The 23093-nt window shown below is 39.8% G+C and overlaps 1 protein-coding gene across 2 annotated transcripts in view; it reads right to left on the minus strand.

The window, feature by feature from the left end:
- The window catches only part of ATP8A2 (ATPase phospholipid transporting 8A2), a 300975-nt gene that overhangs the window by 153370 nt on the left and 124512 nt on the right, over positions 1–23093 (minus strand). For both annotated transcript variants that reach the window (XM_075083904.1, XM_075083896.1), the window contains one exon: positions 1958–2141. In XM_075083904.1, coding sequence (XP_074940005.1) covers positions 1958–2141 — 184 coding nt within the window. The remainder of the gene's footprint in view (positions 1–1957; positions 2142–23093) is intronic.

The raw sequence follows: 23093 nt of genomic DNA on the forward strand, positions 1-23093 counted from the left end.
TGAAAATGCATCTAAACTGCAAGCCAAATTTTTCCGAAGAGAACTGAGACATGAACATTTAAGAAAGAAGTTTCCCTAGTTAAGAGAAAGTAGTAGTCCCTAGGCACCAGATGCTCTTTGGATTAAGATGATGAAGCCTTTTACTGAGAAATAAGTTATTAAATTCTACTATTGTCCCTCTACACAGTTAGGTCATTTAATTTGGGAATTCTCTAAATATGGATCACTGGTGCAGTATCATTTCAAGGGAAAAGCATGATTAAAACAGATGCTCTTTGCACCTGTAGAAGCTATTTGGAGTGGAGTCAGACAAGTTGCCTTTTTATTTTTGTTTGGTTTATGCTTTGATTCCCCCTGGAACCCTGAACAAGCCTATATAGCGACTTTCTCTTCCATAAGTGCCCACTTCAGGCACCACTGCATTTGAAATACCATTTGAACATGAGATGCTACATTACAGTGATCATCTTAAATTACTCAATAAGAACATATTCTGCCTTCAAGGCATGCACATACAGTAACACTTTAGTGAGAGTTATATGTCTTCGCTGAAAGAAATATACCCCATGGAGATCAAGTTTTTCTTTTGAACACTTTTTTTGAACCATACACTATCATATACGGTTAGTCTCCTTTACAAGAGGGATACCTTTATATGTTTTCTAATCAGCACAAAGCTCTTCTACACAGTCACAGAAAAATAGAGTTCCACAGAATTATATTATTTTTTGAAAGTTAAAATTCTGTGCTGGTGTGCCTAGCTTTTATTTCATATGGAACTAAAGATCCATTGCTATACTGGGATTTAAACAAACAGCAACTTACTTCTGCATTCTAACGCTAAATCCAAAGACAGGGATTTTAGTTAATGAAGAAGCAATGCATGAACATGGATTACTTATTCAGATTTAACATTACTGCAGCTAACAAAAGGAATTCAGTGTGTAGGGCCCTCCATGGACAAAACTCTCGCTGCTTAAGCTTACATATTAAAAATGGAAGTAACAAATAATCTGAGGAAGTCTAAGTAAAGAGCATTCAATTAAGTTATACAGCAGAAGTGCTATATAGTCTACAGCAGTTAAAAATGAGAAAATCATTACAAGATACCACAGACTTCATGATTATTGCAGCTCCTATAATGCTATGTATTTGGAATATGCTACTGTTTATGACAGAATAAGCCCTTAATAAAACAGCCTAAAATCTTCAAGATAAATTTGATGAAAGGTCTCAGTTATTCAAGCTTGAAAGCCAGGGTGCTTCATCAGACCACAGAGTAGAGCAGCAATACAAGACTGCCACTTTGCTTCATAGCAGGGTTAACACATTACACAGTTCTGTGCAAACCGGAGCTTTATCCGTGCCTTTTCAAAACCTCCCCTACTGAAGCTATCAGAATATTATAATATTTCATATCACTTGGTAGAGCAAGTCTGCCTACACCCTGCCAGAAGTGAACATCAATTGATGCTCACAAATCACTGTGGAGACAGCAGGTCACCTCTGCTTCTTGTCAGCTCCATCAATTCTTGCCCTGCAATCAGTCTCAAACACATACACAGAGCACCTCAGCTGTAAATAGTATTCAGAAGACATCCAGCAACTGAAGCATCTCCTTCCTTTCTTATGTTTCTTTAAGTCTTTATTCTACATCTTGGTTTCTTCAATAAGACAAAAAATGCTTTTTACTCTTCTCTTCAGCTGAGGTAATCAGTGCTGAATTTGACAGGATAGTTTGGGAGCACTCACCCAAATAACACTCAAAGTAACATACTTAAAATGAAAATGCTAACCAGCTCTCTAGAACTGGTCACAGTTCTTGGATACATCATGGGGGTGGAGGGAATTAAAAAAACAAAACAAAAAACCCCAAACAAGTGCCATGAAGCACTACATGGTTGCACAGTGCATTTCTGACAACAGGATACGGAAATTGCTGGTTTTTGCTGCTGACCTGTGCAATGGCATAATCCGAGCAATTGGTTGCCTGCATGCCCTCATTGCCACTGATCCCCACTCCAACGTGAGCTGTCTGGATCATTCCTACGTCATTGGCACCATCCCCAATGGCAAGTGTTATGGCATTGACGTGTTTCTTGACCATGTCTACTATTTCAGACTTCTGTAGAGGAGATACTCTGAAAAGGAGAGAAAAAGTTGTCAGTTTCTCACATGATGAGGTATGTGCCTTTCCCAAAAGGACAGCTGTAACCTACATTTATAAATAATCAAAGGGCAGTTGTTAAGAAGTTTATTTATTCAACAACTAAGCTTCAGAACCTGTGCCAAACTATTTCAGAAGGAAAAACTAGCTTTAAAGAGAGTTCCACATTTATCTACTTGCTCATATTTTATGCAAAAGAGACCAAATACAGATGAGAGGTTCTAAGGCTTTGTTCTCCTCCCTCAGCCCCACCTGATACACTTCAGCATACACAAGTTACATCATATTGGGAACACGGGTGAAAGGAGTTTCCTTTTCAACTATGATGGTTTACAGATTAACAGTGCAGGCTTCCCTGTCTGCTGTCAGCAGTGCATCTTGCTCCAAGAGGGGAAAGACCACTAATATGTTCAGAAAGTAAATCCATCAGAGATTTTCAGTGGTTTGGCAAAAGGTACTGCAGGCTTACCTTATCCCCTGCTCCAGCTTACTCCCCGCTTTGCCAGGCCACCTTTCCCATCTCAGACTACACAGTTAGGATCAGAAGAAAGGCCTCTCCCTGATCTCACATACGCCTTGCATGCTAGTGCAAGTCTGACTTCAGTGATGATGTTACTGAGTTCCAATTCTAAAACAAAGGACTGACTTCATGACTTCTGAATATTCTTATCAGTTTCATTGGTAATTACTTCAACCTGATGCTTCCTTCATTATACATCAATTCCAGTCTGATAAAAATTTATGGAATTCAACTGAGTTAAACTAGTCTAAACTAGGGAGAAGTGGAAAAACACTCAGGACTAGGTTACTAAATTGGATAAGACACCCAAAATGCCCTTTTTTCATGGAAAAGGTAGATCAGGTTACCAAATCGTATGAGGTATTCTGGAAATACCTACACGTAGATTAAATATTTCCATTCTGACCCCATCTGTACAAACAACCCTAATTCCTTTCCCCATCAGTTTTAGTTAAAGTTCCAAACTATTTTATACTCCTTTAAATAAAGCTTTAGACAAAACTTTTCCACATCTCACGTCAGCCACATAACACTCAATGAAAAGAATGTAACTGATATCTAAAAGTTTTACTTTTCAAAGTAGAGGGAGAATGGGGAGCTTGGGGAATGGGGGAGACAGAGGTTTTTTACATGGCATTTTTTCCAGAGTCTACATCCTGTGGGAGCAGCTTACATAGCCTTTTAACACACCTGGTTGGATTACTGCTGATCAACAAAAGCAGTTATCTTGTTTACCATTTTGTTTATGGCCTTGATTTTGTTTAGTGCTGACCACCTCTTAAAACAACTTGATGAGTAACTGGGGGAAAAAAGAGTTCCTGAGAAAAATTTGTTGAGCTCAAAATTAATGTGTGAACTAAGCCACCTGAAAAGTCTAGCAGCTGTCCTGTTTCTAAAAGCTGAAAACAGGCAAAAGTTGACTGGTCCATAAGATTTACTTAATACCACTGGATAGATTTATTAAGCACTCAACTACCTAGCAATGAAAACAACGCTTGGCACCATAGGGGTCCAGTTAAACTACCAACAGAATACTCTAACACACTAACCAACCTACAGTGCATGAAAGCTGACAGTTCATAATTATACAGCAGCTCTGAATACAGTCTGCACCAAATTTTAACTTCTCTCATAAATACATACACACATGCACACTCACTCCCCTCTGTCCCACCCCCCAATCTTCACATGATAAAAATACCAAGGAATGGAATAGGCAGTCAACAAGGACTTCAAGCCATAAAATAGGAGCTCCAGAAGGGCTTGGAGCCAGTTCTGGAGGGACGGGACTGACAAGTGCCCAGGCGCCCATTACCAGCCCCAGTGTCTTTACCAGCCCCAGGGGCACCTCCAGTGCACAGGACCATATACTTTTGGTAGTCCTCTCATGCAATTATTTCACTGCAGCTGAGGGTTATGCATATCTGCTAAGGTCCTGCTCAGACAGACACTTTTCTCAGACATCCACTTTGTGTTCATTTAGTTTTCAGTTTCACCGCGTTAGAAATAGCCAAGCAGTTTCCTGGTTTAAATATGCCTAAAGTAACACAGGCATGAGAAAAGACGGACTCTGAACAGCATCTCTGAATCTGTAGTTTAACCTAGCAGCCTGTCTACAGACACTTCAGACATGACCAGAATGTGGCAGAGATGCTCGAGCTTGTTATAAGTCCAGTTTAACCGTGACATGTCAAGCAAGCTAATATAGTCTGTATTCATTTCTGTGCCTGCAGTGTAGGTGTGACTTGAGATCTGATGTGGACTGGCATTAATGACCTATTATTTGTCAAATCAATGGAACGCCCTAATATAAACACATTTTACTATTACATAACATACACAGAGTGTGTTTTTACTGTCTTGACCAAAAAGTTAATTATACCCACAGTTACGTAACACCCAGTTAAAAAGACTAACATCTTTATAAGCCTAATAAGACTAAACAAGCTACAGGAAACACTAGATATATGCTTTAAACACCAAAAATATTTCTGCACTCCCTTTAAGAACATGAAATTAAGACAAGATTTCAGCACAAAGTATTACTTGATTGTACTTTATTGTAAACAGAAGCTTTATAACAAGCATCCTCTTTGACTCCTCCCCATCAAGTGTATCCCCAGACTCCAGAGAACACATTTTGCTGCACACGGTATATTAACTTCAAAAGTTACAAATTGAGATGCCTACTGATTTCCTGAGGGGTTTTTACACCCCTCCCAACTCACACTCTCAGCTTCCAAACCTCTCCTGCTCCTTGTAATCTACTCAGTAACAACACACTGTATTAGATTACATTAATCCCCTTAGCCAGCTGATGAGAGCTGCGGTCCATTTCTGCACATTTGATAGGCTGTCTACATGAATGAACGGGAAGATTATAGCGCAGGACACTATTAACCTGCAGCTTCCCCCAGGTGATAACTTGGAAGGGGAAGAGAAATAGCCAAGTTCACAAAGATTCCTGGACAAACGAATAAGTTCAAAGTAAAAAGCACTAGTAAGAACTAACTACTTCAGGGAAAAATTTTGCAGTGACAGGCAGTTATTGGTAATTATCATTTGGTAGAACATCCCTGGCTTTCACTGCAGAGCTCACTTCAGCAATATCAGGGTGTAAACCTTGCCTTGATACACACCCAAATAAGAACTAAGATGTGAGCAAAACATCAGCAGCATCAAAATCTTCTGCTTACTCATGTATTCATTCCCTAGTCAGCAATGCTTCTAACAAAGGTTCTTAGAGCACAACTCAGAAAAGTTCACACTGGAAAAGTTTGCTTATACCTAAATTATTTTTACTGTCTCTCCTCAAAAGTGTCTTTGGCAACAATCAGCTTAGTCTAGACTGATTCTCTCTTTTACACATACTCCTAGAAAAAGTCAAGTTTCAGATACTACAATTATAGCTACAGGATCAAGTCTTTAGGTACCTGCTCAAACTGCTTCCCTGAGGACCTAGGACTGTACCTTTATAACGTGTTTAGCATCCAGCATTTGGCTGTGCAATATGAAGTGTTGGTGGATGATGGAAGGGATGCATACAGTTAAGCGTCAGCCATACAGCAGAGCTGCTACTTCCCTGCCTCTGGAACTTCTTTCCAGTAGCCTTGCTCTTGAGAGAGTAAAAGCTGGTATGGAAAAATGGATGGTTCTTCTCAGTCTCAAACCTGCTTGATCTTTTTCAGCACCTTTAACAGATTAACATAGAAAGCAGTTTCCACCCTGAATGAGATGACTGAAGCCATGATAGCACATTGCTCCCTCTGTAATGGGATGGGTGGCAGCAAGAGAGGGCACAAAGCACTATACCTTGGGAAGAAGGTAGGAGAGAAATGCAGCACAAAGCCAGGGACCCTCAGAAAGACATGGACCTAATCATCCTGAGGTCACTTAAATCCGTAAGGGAACTGTGGAAGCAGGCAAGGGTAAGGACTTCTCATATAATGCAGTACTATATTTTACTATCAAATACTTTAAGGTCCCTCTCGTATTTATATGAGCCTCATGAAAAAAATAGCACAGGACACAGCACAGAACAGTAACACAGCTGGTTTCCACAGAGGATGTTGTAAGTGGCTTCCAACCAACTTCTGCAGATCAGCTCCCAGTGGCTTTAAATCTTCAGTCTGCATTTACTTCTTCAGCCCAGGTACACACATCTCTGAGAAAACTTCTTACCCGATACATTCTGCCTGTTCAGAAAAGTTCTACTCCTACGGTTTAGCCTTAGGTAGTGTTGCAAGAAGCACGGAGCTGGACTCCATGATCCTTACTTGTCCCTTCCAACTTGAGATATTCTATGATTCTACTCAGCATTTTGCTGGAGGGTTTGCTCAAGCTTTATTTCTTTAAGAAGAGATTCAAGCACAAATAGAGGATCTTCCAGTTCAATTTTTTTCATCAGGAATACTTATGGGACAACCAGAGCAATTCACAAATTCACACCAGCTCCATCACCTTTCAGTGAAAATATCGAAATAGATGCAGTCACAAATGAGATGGGAAGGACACAATCAGCACAACCAGTCCTGTGTCACATAGGTCAGCTATGCTCCACAAGATACTATCAGCAGTGAGAAATAGTTTCTTAATTCTGTCCCTATGCATATCTATTTATTGCACAGTTAAAGATGCATGAGAGCAACTGATAGTAACTGTAAATAACACTTCTCACACAGGCCCTTAAACTACAGCTGCGTCATTGCAGATGCTTCAAAGTATACAGACATAAGCCACAGGAGGGAAATACAAATACATTATTTCAGGAAATGATTAGTTTTATTTGTTGCATTCAAGACTAAAGTACCCAGTGAAGCAGGGCCCTGCTAGAGTATAATATAGAGTATATGAGACTGTATACAAAGAGACATGATTAATAAAAAACAAGTTAGGCAAACTTTACTGGAGTCCATTTATCCTATAAAATAGACAGAAAAATACTAGGTAATGTATAAAAGATGTAAGATGGTTTGGATATAAACAAGGCCATGAAGAGGAGGCACCCCACAAGCTCCTCCACACCCAAACAACGCACAGCTTGATACTGAGTCTCAGCACTCTCCTGTTCCCTCTACATGGGTTGGTTTTTGTAGGGATTTTCTTGTTTGTGGGTCCTCTCCCCCAAAGCAAGGAAACTAGAGCATTTCTGTTGAAGACTCCGTATTTCCCCCACCCCCAATTCAATACAAAATACTCTTAAGACATCTTACCCACACAGAATCTTAAGAATCTTAAGATTCTTACCCACACATCTAAGTTTGTAACGTTCATTTGTGGAAAGAGGAAGGCACAGAAGGAAGCTGTTTCAAGTATTACCTCCTCTTGCTTCCCTGCTGTAACAGGGATTAAATGAAGACATTAATGTCTTTAACATGAAACATTAATTCGATATTCTACTTCCTTGAAATGCCTTGTTAATGCAATACAAGAGGCCCTTAAGAGCCTACCTTTATTGCAGTGAACATGATTTTACCCTGTTCTATCGTAAAATACACTAGCACATCAAAATGCTCAGTGACCTCATCTTCAGAAAAGGCAGAGATGGGAGAAAGCCCAGAAAGCTGAGAGCTATCAATAATATTGACATTTAAATTTATGCATTGGTCCCCAGAAAAAGCAACATGATAAATTAACACACTACTAGAAGTAATGCTCAGAAAGCAAGGAATGTCACCATGACATCATATTTCGCAGTTTTTAATTACACATTGATTTCTCCTGACACACACCAGGGCCCAAATTTCAACTATGTGTCATCCAAACAAGAGCTAGTCTTGAATTACAATAATGATGCTTCGAGATATCTTGGATAGACTTATAATGATGCAATAACCCACACTGCAGAAGAGTGAACAAAAACGTGCACACATTATATCAACTCAAAACATGCATTACATTGAATGCTTTTCATTTACCAAGTGCTCCAAATCTCCTTCACCTGCTGACAACCATGATTTCACAGGGCCTGGCTCTGGTGCAGTACTTAGAACTTTGGAGACAGCACTAAGTAAATTGATGGATACTTTAACGTTCACAAAAAGCACCAAAGGAATTCATCCAAGTAAATATAAGTGCCTCCAATGGAGACATCTCCATCTGCACTAATCACACTACGCTCCTTTTATAGTCAATGTGGAGAAACAGGCACTTCTGGAGTGCAATTCATCTGGCTTATTTTAGACGTCTACTTTAAGGGTATACAGTTTATCTCCTCTCACAAGTGCCCTTTTCTCTCCACCAAGGTAAAGGGGGCTGAAGGTAACTAGTTCACATGAAGAAACCCTACTACTGACATGTAAGATTACACAGAATGAAACCCATCTTGCATTACTGCAGTGCTAAATACTTTCAAATTGATCAGGTGCACAAGCTTTTGCTCTCTTGCTGTCTGGGAAGGTGGAATTCCTGCTTCCTGCTGACATAAGCACCCAATGCTGAACTGATTGATACACCCACCAAGCGCTGAACTGATTGATACACCCCATCCTCCTTCCCTTCTCTTAAAATTCTTGCTTCTTGACTGTGCTTCCAGCTCTTGATAACTCATTTCTACAGTAATTTCCTCCGTCCCATCTCTTCTGAACACAGACAAATGAAGTCTTAGCAAACCTTTACTGGCTTCTGTGAAAACCACCACAGCTTCTGTTATTTCAGCTGCAATCTCACTTCTCTGTACTATTGTTTTCTTGAGCAGGCCATCCTCCAAACTGCTTCACTCATGCAAATTTATCAAACTGATTTCAAGTCTATTTAAGAAAAGTTTTACATCCCATTTCACTTATGAGTCTCATTTCACCTTGCTGTAAATACAGGGGGGGAAAAAAAAAAATCTTCCTTCAGTTTTTCAACCTGACAGGCCACTCACTCGACTTTCTGAACACCAACATATATTACCTCTACACTTCAGGTTATCCAGAACAGGATACTTCAGATGCCAATTACAGCTCTAAGTCAAAACACATCCACAACCCCCTACATATATGCTCACAGAATGTGTCGTTTCTTTTTAATTTAATAGTTACCAAAATAGTTCCTTCTGCATCACTTCAGGCATAATAGACATGCCTTCTTAAAATAAAAAGCTCTCTCTGTAGTTATAAAGCCACTTAATCTTACACACTCTTCTGAAGAGGAAAACCCAAATTCATTCAGTACCAGTTTATCCCGAAGATTTTGTTTTCTAATACTACACATTCCTTTTTTTGTATGTATGTTTCACTAAAGAATTTTCCCCCTGCGCTCCATATTTTGACAACTCATTTGCCATTCGCAGTTGTCACTAAAATGATCTCCAGAGAACAAGGACTATGAACTAATCTCTTTGAGATGAATTAAATGTATTAAGCAGTGTGATATAATACTCCATGCCCCAGTGAACACAGGGTTAAGTTTCAAGTCAGCATCATCCTCCTCTTTGATATCCCTCCCTGCATGTCTCTGTCTTGATTGCCCTTCCCCCAACCTTCTTTATGGGGCAAAGATTAAATAGGAAAATTCTAGTTTGGAAAGCAAATTGTTTGGAAAGTGATGAGTTGGCATAAACACAGCATTGAATGGAAGACTATTTTGCATTTTTGACTACAACAGTTGCTAGTGGCAACAGTTATAATACATTGTTAAAGTGAAACTAATGTATGAAATTAATTTTGAGCTTCCCTCACACCAAGTTGATGAAGGCACATTCATTTCCATGCTCATCAGCCTGAGCAGTTCTCATGCAGCACAGAAATTGGCTTTTTTCTAATGGCAGAAGGAAAAAACCTAAATCAACCTATAAAACGTACAGCTTAGTGCTTTCATAACCTTGAGGCTATGCACAGAGAGCGAGCACCTGTGCATTTCACACAGCAGACTTGTTTACAGACTTTAGCAACACACAATGTAATCAAGCAACAGTTGAGACTGGAGGCATTAATAAGCACATGAGGCCACTGAGCAAGGCTCTGCCCTGCGATGAAGTTGATCTGTTGATCAACTGGGAGAGCCAGGGTGAGCACCTGCCTCTAGAGGCAGAACAGCAAACACTGCAGTAGCATCAGCCGTGCCATGTGGGCAGCGTTGCTACCTGACAGGCACTCTGCCCCTCCACACTAACCACAGCTCAGAAACACAAAATACAGCAGCTTCAGACAGCATTCCTATTGTAAACTACTGCTTCTTTCAGGATCATATACCTGAGAAACAAACCACAAAGGCAGGAGGAAGATGAAGGGAGATGTAGCTAGCAGATTTGAGAGTTTTTCATTTCAGCAGCGCTACAAGCACTGACAGTTTTGTTACTTCACTCTGAGTTCCAAAAACTCTGCATGATTTCTTCTTCCCCCTTCTCTACAAAAAAAGTCTCCTGGAATTCAAAATGAGAATGAATATAAGTGATCAACTTACAACTACACATTACCATTGAAAAGTCTAGGAACTCTGAATTACATGCTCCTGGAACAGACACAAGCAATCCCAACCAGGGTACATTACTCGGTAGTTGTTGTCAGAAGGCTGCAGTGTACCAGGCTCATTACCCAAAATTACAGTACCATCTATTCTTAAAGAGCAAGCTTTCCCATTTCAGAATTATCAGTATTCCCCAAAAGTCAGGGTCATGTTGTATCAGCTCCAAAAAAATTTTTTTCAAGAAAATGCCGAAGAAATGCAAGCTATTTTCCACCCTTCCCTGAAGTTCAGTCTCTATTTACCATGAAGAAAAATGCTGGTGAAGTCCCTAAATCTTTAGACATATTAAAAAAAAAAAACAACCCGCACAACAACAAAACCAAAATGAACCTAACGTCTGGTTTTTACAATACCTCTGCAGCTAGGTAAGTTCAGCACTGGGGTGTTCCCACCAGGATTATTAAAATTCAGACCACTTTTAGATAGAAAAGACATCAACAACTGAAGTCTGACTGGGACGAGCTCAGTCTTGGTCAACTATTAAATCTATACACTGTTCAAAGCCAGGTTATGTATTAACTTACAGAAAAACATTCACAGCACGCTCACTACTCCCAAACATAAGCTGCAAGAAAGAATCTTTACTTTAACCTCTAACCTCAGACTCAATACAAGCAACTGCTAAAAAAAGAGTGGGGAAGGAGTAAAAAGAAAGGAATAATGTTGTACAACAATGTCAGTTACAGATTAAGCTCATTATTAAATTTAAGCATTAAAACATAGCATCTACGGTAAGGGGGCGCTTCTGTTGTGTTCAGTCACCACCTATACCATAAATGGACTAAATTTTCATCAAGAAGGTTTAGTAATACCGTCTCTGCCTATGACCTGCCACTAACATGGCCATATTGCTAGGGCATCTATAAGCCTCAAACACACAGTTCCAACATTATCATAGTCTGGGTGAATTTTTCCATATTCAGGTTTACAATACATAAATGCTCTGTGTTTTGCGAAAAGAGTGATTAACAGCAGCTGCTTCTGTAACAACAAAATAGGAAAACAGACAGCAGAGTGAACACAACATATATTGGTCCCCTGCACCCCTGATTTTCAAGCACCTTTAAAGTGTGAGGACCCTGACACAGAGCAGAGCATGTCTGCCGAAGACGCACATCACAGGCTATCACAGAGGACGTGAGCATACCACCTCCTGTGATAGGACCGGCAACTGCCAGGAAAGAGGAAGCCAACCTTGTCCAGTCTCACACCTGCCGCAATTGTTTGAGCTGACTGTCCTGAGAAGCTTGTCCAGGCATTTTTGAGCAGTCCAGGCACAGTCAGGGAGTACTGTAATAGTACAGGATGGTCAACCACAGAGCAGTGTCCATGCTTGCTCCTTAGTGCTCTTATTAACAGTATATGCACAAGCCTGAAGTGCTTAACACAAGGAAAAGCTTCAAAAACTCAACTCCCTGTTTTTTCCAAACTTGCAGTGACTTCAGAATTATGTCTTTTTGGAAAGCTCCAAGCTGGCTACCTTGCTGTTATTGAATATTTTCATGAGTTTTGAAAAAATGCAAAGAAATTGCAGTTTTCACTTCCTGCATGTGTCTCAACTCTGAGCTGATTCTCTTGTGCACATATGATTTTTAGTTTTAATCTCATCCATATTTCTGACCACAGAACCAGTCCTACTAGTACAGACAGAGGTTCGCACAAGACAGTGCTCTATGGAGTACAGTCAAAAAAGCACAAATATTTTGCTTAATTGCTCAAACTAGGCCAACATTTTTGCTCCTGAATTAGACTAAGAACACAAAACTAGAAGCCAAGTCTTCACAACGTCAAACCTTTGCATCTTTACAGAACGGACACAAAACGCTGCAGTTCCAGTTTGGTAACACACAAGCCCGTGTTTCACAGGACATGCTTAGCTAGTGCTAAGTAAGAGATGCCAGGGCAGATGTCCCCTTCTGCCACCCCTTTTACTTCAGGAGAAAAAGAAAAAAAAACTAAACACATGAACAATTATACAAAAGGAGCTTTAGAACACCACAGTTCTGAAGTTAACCTTTTCCTGAAAGCAAGCTGGATATTGCCTGAAGAACCTTCTTTCCTGGAGAGAAAGCCAGCTTTGAAACATTTCAGCAGGCATTATAATGACTCCTTTATCTATTAACTTGTCTTCTAAGGTGAACTTCTGGACAACTGAGAAGCAGCCTAAAGTATCAGCCCATAGGGGCAGAAGAGAACAGATTCCTTCCATGCCACTTTCATACCATGTTGGTCTTGGAACACAAGAGGAGTCCTCTCACTGCTAGAGTGATTTTAAGCACTGGGCTGCTTCAGACCATTAGTACCACAGTAATGTTGAACTTGAACACATCCAAGTCATTAGTGCCAATGGAATCTGAAGTATCAGGCAGAGCTACCTTGTTATTGCTACGGTAACTTAAATCACCCATAGCATAGGATACGACTGGAAGAGCTAAATGAGCCAGATCCCATGAAACATCTCCTTAAAAAGATACCATGGAAATTGGGGGTGGGAAGGAAATGCTAGGAGTTAAACTGTATTCACGGGCACTCTTCCTGTGTCAACCAAGATTAAAAGTCAAAAAACTTGGGAGGGAAAATGACGACTTGCCCAGTGCTGAAAAATTCACGGCCTCTATAGGAAGCAGGAATGGGGGTTTTGTGAGTTAAACAGGATACTCTCCACATGTACCCGAGTGTATCAGTATGGCTAAGCTAATGCTTTCTTTAAATCCAGCCATGAAAAGCAAGTCGGCTTAGAGTGCTTTCTGTCTAGAGAAAAGCTTAAAGCCTATGCATGCTCACCTCACTTAATAATACGGCTTTCGTAGCAGCATGTAGTCAACTCTCAATTTACACAGTAAAATTTAATTTTATTTTTCAGTTACAAGCTAATACTTCTGAACTTAGGCTTCCATAAACCTGTTCACTATATGTCAGAATTTATATATTTAGCCCACTGGCAAAATTCAAACAGCAACTCATTTTCAAAATACACTGAGAATAATTCCATAATCAAATAGGCTACTGAGGTAAAAAGAGCCCCCACTTTCAAATACAACCTGGCAACTGGTAAGCTCTTAAGACATGTGGAAGCTGAACATAGATGTGATAATGTGAAAAGCTATAATGTTCAAAGGACCTGGCAGATATACAGTACCTTCTACCAGCTCCTGCTAGCTCACTGGAACAGTCTCCCCAGGGAGGTAAGTCACAGCACCAAGCCTAACAATATTCAGGAAGCACTTGGACAACACCCTCCGAGACACAGTGTGAATTTGGAGTGGTCCTGTGCAGGGACAGGAGTTGGATTCAATGATCCTTGTGGGTCCCTTCCAACTCACAACATCCTATGAGTCTATGATACAAGCTAGTCTGCAAAGCAGGACACAAGGCATACTAATGTAAATATGATCTTTAAATAAACTGTGCCCAAGAGAGCCAGGGGGCTGATGGGGACAGTAGGCAAGAGGCTGATCACAAGCCTCCTAAAATCAGATGTGCCAGTCATTTTGGTGATGACAACTGCATATGTGAATTCACTGTCAGAGTCACGTGGCACAGCTTGTACCCTCACTGCCGAAGTAGATGGCTGTGTTGCTGGGCTGCCAGCATGTATCTTCAAGGCACTGTATTTTCTTAAGTTTTGAAAAACCACTTCACTTCGTGTACCTTGATAAGATTCTCTGCACCCTCTTTCTCCAAACAGGGTCACAGTACTGTTGCTAGAAGTTTGCTGGCAGTGATGCGCAAGGCATAGTCAAAGGTTACTACTGCAAAATTCCAGGAGGAGAACTCAGCAGCTCTAATTAACATGAAAGTGGTCAAAACACTCAGTTCATGAAGATCGAGAGATATACAAGCAGCTCTCCCATGAGTATAATGGAAAAACATCAAGATTAGAGACTACTAATAGCCTTACACTCACACTTGATCGTGACTTTTAAAAAAAAAAAAAAATCAAAGCTAACACTTTGGATTAAAATAACGCTATAAAAACAGATTGAATGCCAAAAAAAGTAAATTACTAAGTCTTCTGGATGCAAAAAAACCCCAAACAATTTACATGGAACAGAAAATCTGCTTATTCTCTAAATGCACTTAGCTGTAATAGTACTGTAGATACCCTGCTGTTTAATTTTTAGGAATACAGATTTTATTCTCATTCACATTCTTCATATCCAGTACAAATAACACCCCAAATGCAAGCCAACATGCCGTTGGAGCACAGCAGAGTGATTAACCCAAGTGAGGATCCAACTGTTTTAATGTATTTGAGACATAACTAATACATTATTCTCTGTATAAAATATAGTTCACAGGAATAAGGTCAAACATTCAGTGCCCAGCTGGCAACAGTCAGGTTACCATGATGACCCATCCTGCTCGACATCACCAGCAACCCAGATGCTGACAAAGAGGATACCCTCAGCAAGTCTGCAGATAATGATGAACTAGGGGGACTAGATTACAAGGTATCACAGGGCTTTTAATCAGAGGAACCTTGAGAAATTCTGAGGTTTGTTGGCTTAGTCCCCGAGTTCTTCATTGAGAAAGGCAAAGCTCCACACCTGGGACAGAAGAACCTAATGTACTAGTGCAGGCTGAGAAATGGCTGAATAGCAGCCCCACTGGAGGGGACCTAGTCATTATGATGGGCATCAGGTTCAGTGTGAGCCAGAAGTGCACTGTTAGTGTGATCGAGGCACACTGTGTACTGGGTAGTGACCCAGTCCACAAATGTGGCCAGGACAAAGACATAAGTTATTATCAGCCCTCTCTTCAGCACAGGTAAGATAACATCTATAACATGTCCAGGTTTAAAGCTCAAGTTGAAAAGAGAAGGAGAGAAACTGTAAAGAATCCAGCAGATAATTACTAAGATGGTCCGGGATCTAAAATACATAACCTGTAAGAAGAGGTTGTGTCACCTGGGCTTGTGCAGGTAAAGAGTAGTTTAACAACAGCGTACTACTCCTTAAAATGGAGTTACTTAAAAACTATGAAACAATATAACAAGTGCCAACAGTCACAGACTGCAAAGTGGGCGGTCCAGGTTGGATATCACAGACGTTCTCATGAAGATGTTGAGCAATGGAAAAGATTTGCCAGAGATTTTAGAATCTCTGCCCGTAAGCGTTTTCTGTGGCTCAACTACTGAAAGTCATGGCTGATATGACCTACTGTGGATGACAACCCTGCCTTGAGCAGGAGGCCTCCAGAAGGCCCTTCCATCTAGACTGTTCTACATCTGAAGTCTCAATTTAGTGAGAACAAAAGCACTTTCCTACTGAAGGACTGATACGGTCACTGAAGATGGTTCGCATGTGGTTCTGTCACACAGTAAGGCTTGGATTACAAACAAGTATGCTTAGTACACATGTTGTCTTGTGTGCTGAAGGTCTCCAGTGAGACACAGTATAACTGGGCACTGCAGTAGAGAAGTGACCTCATCTCCTTCCCCTGCATGTAGTCATTATCCCGTGTTATTGGAGCACCTTCCCCAGGTAAACAGTTTTCTCCTTCCAGCTTGCCTTTTCCTCATCCATCAGCACTTCAGGCTCTCCTCACCATCACATCATGCCCTTTCTTTTGCCTGAAAAAAACACTGGTGTTGAAATTATATAAATAACTTTGCATCATTTCCTTGAGTATTTTTTGTATTTTAACAGTGGATACATTAGACTTGGCAACTTTAAGTTAAGAACACTTTAGGTAGACACTAATAAATTTCTTCATTATTTTTATGCCACAGACTCTTCAGAAAAAAAAAATTACATCTGGCATAAAAGCCAATCCATCAAAAGAAATAAACAGATCTCTTGAAAGAGCTAGACAGCCAGTGCAGACAACAGAAACTGCTCTGATCCAGCAAGGAAGTTCCACATGGGAGAGATTCCTTCCAAAAGGGTCAGCTCTCAAGGACTTACATTTTTTAGAAACACTCTCCACATTACTATTTCCAAACCTAGCAAAAATTAACATTTTTATCTCATTAGTGCATAATGTCTGATCATAACACAGTTTTCAGAAAAGTCAGACTTTGTAGTGACAGATGTTTCTAGTTTCTTTCACTCACCTTTGCAAGATAAAAGGAAATTGGGTACTAGATCTAGTTCTCCTAACTTGAGAAAACTGGTCAGGAAGAAGTAGAACTGAAAACTGACCATTAGCCTCATTTCTGTCTAACAGTTGCGATGAACCTTTAACATATGTATTGGAGTTGGAATCTTCCTAAATGCTTTGTCACACATATTTCTGTTTTACTATGAAGAAGAGGTTTGCTCGAAGACACAGAGGTTCTAAAACCAACAAAAACCTTTTCAGTTGCATTGTGCCGTAATTATCATGGTCAATGCTAACTTCTACATTAAGATTTCCCAGCCTTTTATATCTGAACAACACATTTATTCCCCGCTACCTGTTCCTATGTTTGACTACGTATCTGTGACACCAATAAACAAGCATAAATAAGACTACCACAAGAGCCACAGACACATTTTAAGTGGCTCTTTACTGAATCTAATAGCTGACAGTAACCACTATGAGCCCAGTTTAAAGCTAATCCCTCCACGGATGTTAGTGAGGCTTGAATAAGGTCCAGACGATCAGTCAGTCCTCTGCAGACCTGGGTTCTCCCAAGAGGTTCACCTTAAGAATTTTCCAAGGAGAGTTACACTCACATGTCATGCAGAAATTCTCACTATTTAGCAACTGTCTTTGCAATACTATTCCCAGTACATCATGCAGCAGTGGATAAAGAACTCAATTGTGCATGCTAATCAATGAACGAAGCAAACCATCACAAGAGCCACTGAGAATCCTCTCGCCATTTGTAGCCTTTGCCTAGCTGCGAGAAAGACTGAAGGAACTAAAATTAAAAAAAAAAAAAAAAGACGAGGGGGAAGAGGGAACCCTTCACAACCATGTAACACGAACTGTAATAATTGCTAGTACAAACAGGCTCATTTTGAAATATACACGGGTCAGAAAGAACAGCACAGCTCAAAGCAGCTGCGGTCATACTGTTTACTCTCCTTTTTGACATAAAAGCCTTTTCCTCTGCGAACAGTTCTTAATGCAGAAACATCTAAATGTATGCTAATGCCCAACAGAGCAATAAATCCTTTGATTGATTCAACAGTACTGAAAGTACCAGGGAAAAAGATCAAACCAAGTATTATACAAACAACCAATGTCTTCAATATGGTACGTGTCAGCATGAAAGCTGAAAGGAGTTGAACAAGCCAGCTCCTAATGTCTTACATGGTTCTGAAAGTGGCAGCATTCTTAAGTGCTTGCAGATAAAAGTGTTTTTCTTAAGTTGTGACATCAATTTAGGGAACTCTAATATAATGAAAGTGCTTTGATTTAGTATGATTTATGAAGCAAAAGCACTTCTGGTGTCTTCAGAAAAAGCATCGGAGTTTACAATAAACACAAGATAATTAAGTAATTTTGCAGCCAGTTACTCTCCTGAAATCATAATTAGGAAAAACAAACATTACCTCCCTCCTTCCTCTTTATGCTGCTCAAAATTCCTTCTTCTGTCTTCCATTTCACTGACTCACCTTTCTTTCAACATCCTTTCACTGGAGAGCTTCCAGTGACAAACTTCTCCGGCATTACTTTAGTGAAAACATTTTCACCTTTCAACTAGCCCCAATACCCTATTTTTCTACAAAGTGGCTATGGTGTTTACAGAAGAACACTAAGACACACACACAAAAATAAATCTGAACAAATGGTCTACAGCTCTTTCAAGTGTGTCACAAGTAGCACAGACTCTGGCTGCAGTGTGTTAAGTTTTACCCTCCCAGGGTTCATGATTTTTTTTTTTCCTCCTTACGTGTAATCTGTAATTGGAAGTTATTTAAGTGCTAAGAAAATAAATCTCTGGCTAGATTTAACTGACCATGTCCCAGATGCACAAAACACGTAAGTATAACTGAATTCTTTTTTAGGTACAGACAGATGAGTAGGTCCACTTCAGGGGACGGCATAAAGCTAGAGGAGATGGAGGCATTTTGCCCTCTGGATAACTGGTAGAAGCAACAACAGGAACAGGATTTAGGAATCAGGATCCTCTGTCCTGTCCTCTTCAAGTAGCTCAACAGCAGATGCATAGTACACCTTACCTAAACCTGATCCCCCCCCAAAAAAGGTAGCTGTGGTTTTAGACTCCCAGCCTCTAAAAAGGACACTTAAGCCTGCTTCATGGGGTACCTTCAGGACATACACATACTAAAGACAGCCCTTAAAATCATTTACACATATGGAGGCCTACTTCATGCATCTCAAATTCAGACATGAGAGACACGATAGCTATTTCTCAGCTCTGCCAACAGCCTTTTGTCTCAGTCCTTCTGGCCTTGTCTGGGACATGACTAGCTAGAAGCCAGATGTTAACAGACCTTCAGCATATTAGTTGTTAGGCAAAGCTTTGGAGTAAACTGTATTTCTGGACCTAGGAACCTCAGCTCCATGTAAAGTAATTGCTCAGCTATAACCCAAGAAGGAAATAACTTTATAAATCCACAAAATATAAGTGACAAAACCTCTCATTGTACTAGTGCATAAATCCATGGTGTATCCACACTCATACCAGGCAGATCTTTTAGATCTTTTTATCAGTTTAAGAGAGAAGAGGTCTTAACAAAAAAGGGAAGCAGGGAAGATCAAATATGTAGAAGTGCTTTTGAACAAGGATATTTTGTCTGAAAAAGGCAACTAAAAGTCAATATATTAGAGGTTCATTTAAGGAGGTGGGGACAAGAGAAGCAGCCAGGAAATCATTATTCATCATTTCTAACAAGCAAAACCTTTATGGCATCCAATGAAATAACGAGACAGATTTAAAAGCAAAGAAATACTTGCTCTGCACAGTACATAACACCCTCTTGTCCAAGGTGTGATTACAGACAAATCTCTAATCAAGATTAGAGCTTAAACATTTTCAGGAAAAAACATTTAAAATTTATGAAAGAAAAAATAATCAAAGATTATGAAAACAAGATGCAGATACAGCTGCTGACAGAAGAGTTCTCACATTCATTAATTATATACACATTCAAGGCAGCTACTACCCGTCACATTGAAACAGAAAACTAGGCTAGACTGGGTCTGGTCCACCACAGACAATCCATTATGAAACCAGTTTTAAGATCATTCGGTGACAACTACAGCAAACATGAGTTTCTGTACAGATTTAGCACTAGTTAAAGAACAGCTATACTGAGGTATTATCCACTAAATATCGATATATCCTACTGAAAATGTCTTGGAAAAGGAAAGCTAGAATCCAGCTTATGTTCTCATTAAAAAACTGCAATGACCAGGAGAGCAATTAGTGCAGGAAAACACAATGTTTTGTCATACCAGGTAACTGATCTTACTGCTTTGAACTGAAATCCTGACAGCAGTACACCTGCTTTTCTACAAGTTTCTCTTCTCAGCAAAAGGAAACCAGTTAACACTGATTAACAGTGTACGATAACAACTTGAAAAGTTAGTAAAACAGTTCAAATGTACAAGAGATTTTAGAAAATTACAATATTTATGAATATTGAAAATTCAAGTTTATTTTTCTACTTACACACCCTATTTTTTTTTCTGGGGAAGGGGGACAGTTCACACAAGAGAATAAGTGTTTTCATGAGCATTAGGGATTAATCTGCTTGGTCTGCTATCATCTCCTTGCCTCAGATTTGACCTTAGTCTACATTTGTCAAAGCACATGTCAGTTTGTACACTCCTGTGTTGCAGGGTCCCCTTTGCTCTTGTTCTGTTCTAGGCTTATCTCTTCAGTTTTTCTACAAATCACATACTTGAAGGCTGAAGTAACCTTTAAGAAAAAAATATGACAGGATAATCTAGATATTCACAAAAATATCCCAAGGTAATGACTTCGAATATAAAGCTAACTACAAAGAAGGCAAATTCAAGGATTTAACTTAATTTCATGGCCTGTGTACCACAGCTTCTCCCTTCCTTCAATGCTAACCAACAAAAATAAAAAAGAACATGCCATATTCATGGAAAGGTTTAAGGAGACTATTCAGACTTTAACCATGAACACTAAGGGAATCATCTCAAGAATCAAAAGCTTAGTAAAATAAAGCACAGCTACTGCTATTCCTAAAACTATTCAGACAACTAACAAGAATTAAATTCGTCATCCATAAAATTTGACATTTACTGATATTTTTGTTCCTTAATTTCTTTGGGGGCAGTTTTCTTACATGCCTAATTCATAACACCCTTCCAGAAGGCAAAGCAAATTGGTAAGACAAAGTGATGGAGAAGAAAATCCTAAAGAGGTCTCACCAGCAGAGGATTACAAAGCAGAAGGTTTTATTGCACCATGGGTTTTCCACCCAAGGGCTCAGTCTGATATAGTGTACACGCAAGAACACCCCAAATATTTCCCCTTAACCATTCTCAAATCATCTATTAACATAGAAAGCAATCTCAAAATCAGCCAAAACATTAAACCAGTATTTTGCCAAAGTACATTTACCTCAAGTAATGCCTTCATTCTTACTTCAAGTAAATGTGAAAAGCAAACACACTGTATAAGTTAATACAGGTGCTCACATAATCATATGGGGGAAGAGTCACCACTTAGACAGGAGAATGGGAGAGCAGCAGTTCTGTTACACAGCACTGGATATTCAGAACACATGGCTTGCAAGTGTCTCAGTATTAACTGTATTATCTATTCGATGACAAAACATCAGCCACCATTATATAACTGAAAGATTTCTAGAGTTCAATTAACTACCTTGGTTTAGATAATCGCATCCGCTCATTTACCCATTTGAGTAAATGTCAAAGGGCTTTTCAGTGCACACATGGTGCAACAAGGTTTGCATCAGGCAGACTATTTTCCTGCTACAGAAAACTTCCTGTTGTTGGTCTTGCCTGCTAGTATTTAGCTTAACAGAAGCTCCTCAGCTTTACTACGAACATACCTTCTAAATAGAGAATACGTGGTGGAGACAACCAATTTATCCACTAAAGGACATCTCACTGCCTGCTGTACATATTTGCTAAAAGGGAAGAGAACCTGCATGAAGCTTTGCTTCCAACACAGCACTATGGGAAGCAGACAAAAAGGTTACTGCTTCCTGAACACAGGAAATAAATATTACTCAGTGCTCCAGAATCCCAGGGAAGCTTCCAGCTGTGAAATACGGTAACTTGACTTCTGCAAGAAGTGCACCAACACACACCATATTTTAGGAAGTACACAGTAAGACATAGAGGATCGGTTTTGTCCGAATAATTTTTCTCCTGTTCCTGAAAGAGATCTGTGACGTTCCCTCAATCCAACTTGTTGACACAAACGAAGACTTTTTAAAAGGGCAATAAATCTAATGCCACAGTGAGCCTGGAAACTGCTCTGGCACACCCATCTACCAGTCATGTTTGCTGTGTCTGCTGAAATCCCATTCTAATCCCAGCAGAAGTCTTTGCTTTCGAAACAAAGAAATTGATAGAAATCAAAGTTTCTCTGAACAGTTTAACCAGAGGAAACCACACCAGTCCCAAAGGAACTGAAATTTAGAGAGACCAGTTCAATCCAGAATTCAGTGATCACAAAAGAAAGTCATTATTCCCATTGTAATATGTTTACACCAAACTTAAGCCAGATTCCCCCTCAGATTTCTTTAATTATGCCTGTATAAACAGAACTATTACACATCTGATTCGATATCTTCTACAGCTAGGGAGAATTGTCTGTGAAAAAATATTTCTCATTAATGAAACAGTGTTTTACAAAGGGTCACTGAAAGAATGCGAAGTCATATCCACCAAGCAGCTGAACCTCACAGAGCTGCAGGGTTCGGTGAGAATGACCTAAGCTGCAAGCACGATAATACACAGTCAGCTTCCTTCTCAGCATCCTGTCAATACCACCAGGGGCTGGTCTTATTTCATTTACATATGCCATAAAAATCTTTCCTGGAGAAGAATATTGCATTACCGCATGCAGATTTTCAACCAGGAAACTGAACTTGAGGACAGCACTCATGAGACTCTACTCTTCAAAAAAAAAAAAAAAAAAGAAATCTCGTAGGTAAGGAATAAAGCAGCCAGTAAGCTAGCATACATTTCTTCTTCATTTTCTTTTAAACTTTTGTGTTCATGAAGACACTAGATATCTGCACCAAAAGGAAAAAAACCCCATGTATAAGACTAATGGTGCCATCTGTTTATTCTGGTACACAAATGGATAAGTTAACACCAGTGTTCTTCATTGCACCGGCATCCTGTCAGACAGCTGCCCTGCCAGGAGCCTTCACTCTCAATGTCTGCAAAAGTTAACCATGATATCCTGCCCAGTTTAGTCCTGGGGCCCCTCCTAGAAGATCCTGTTAATTATGCCAAGGTCTGTTAAAATTATGTACAGGGTTCTTTCAATACGTATCTACTCAGCTAAGACTAACAGCCCTCCAATACTTTTGGTTTGTC

Source organism: Phalacrocorax aristotelis, chromosome 1 (genome assembly GCF_949628215.1).
Source record: "Phalacrocorax aristotelis chromosome 1, bGulAri2.1, whole genome shotgun sequence".
Classification (NCBI taxonomy): Eukaryota; Metazoa; Chordata; class Aves; order Suliformes; family Phalacrocoracidae; genus Phalacrocorax; species Phalacrocorax aristotelis.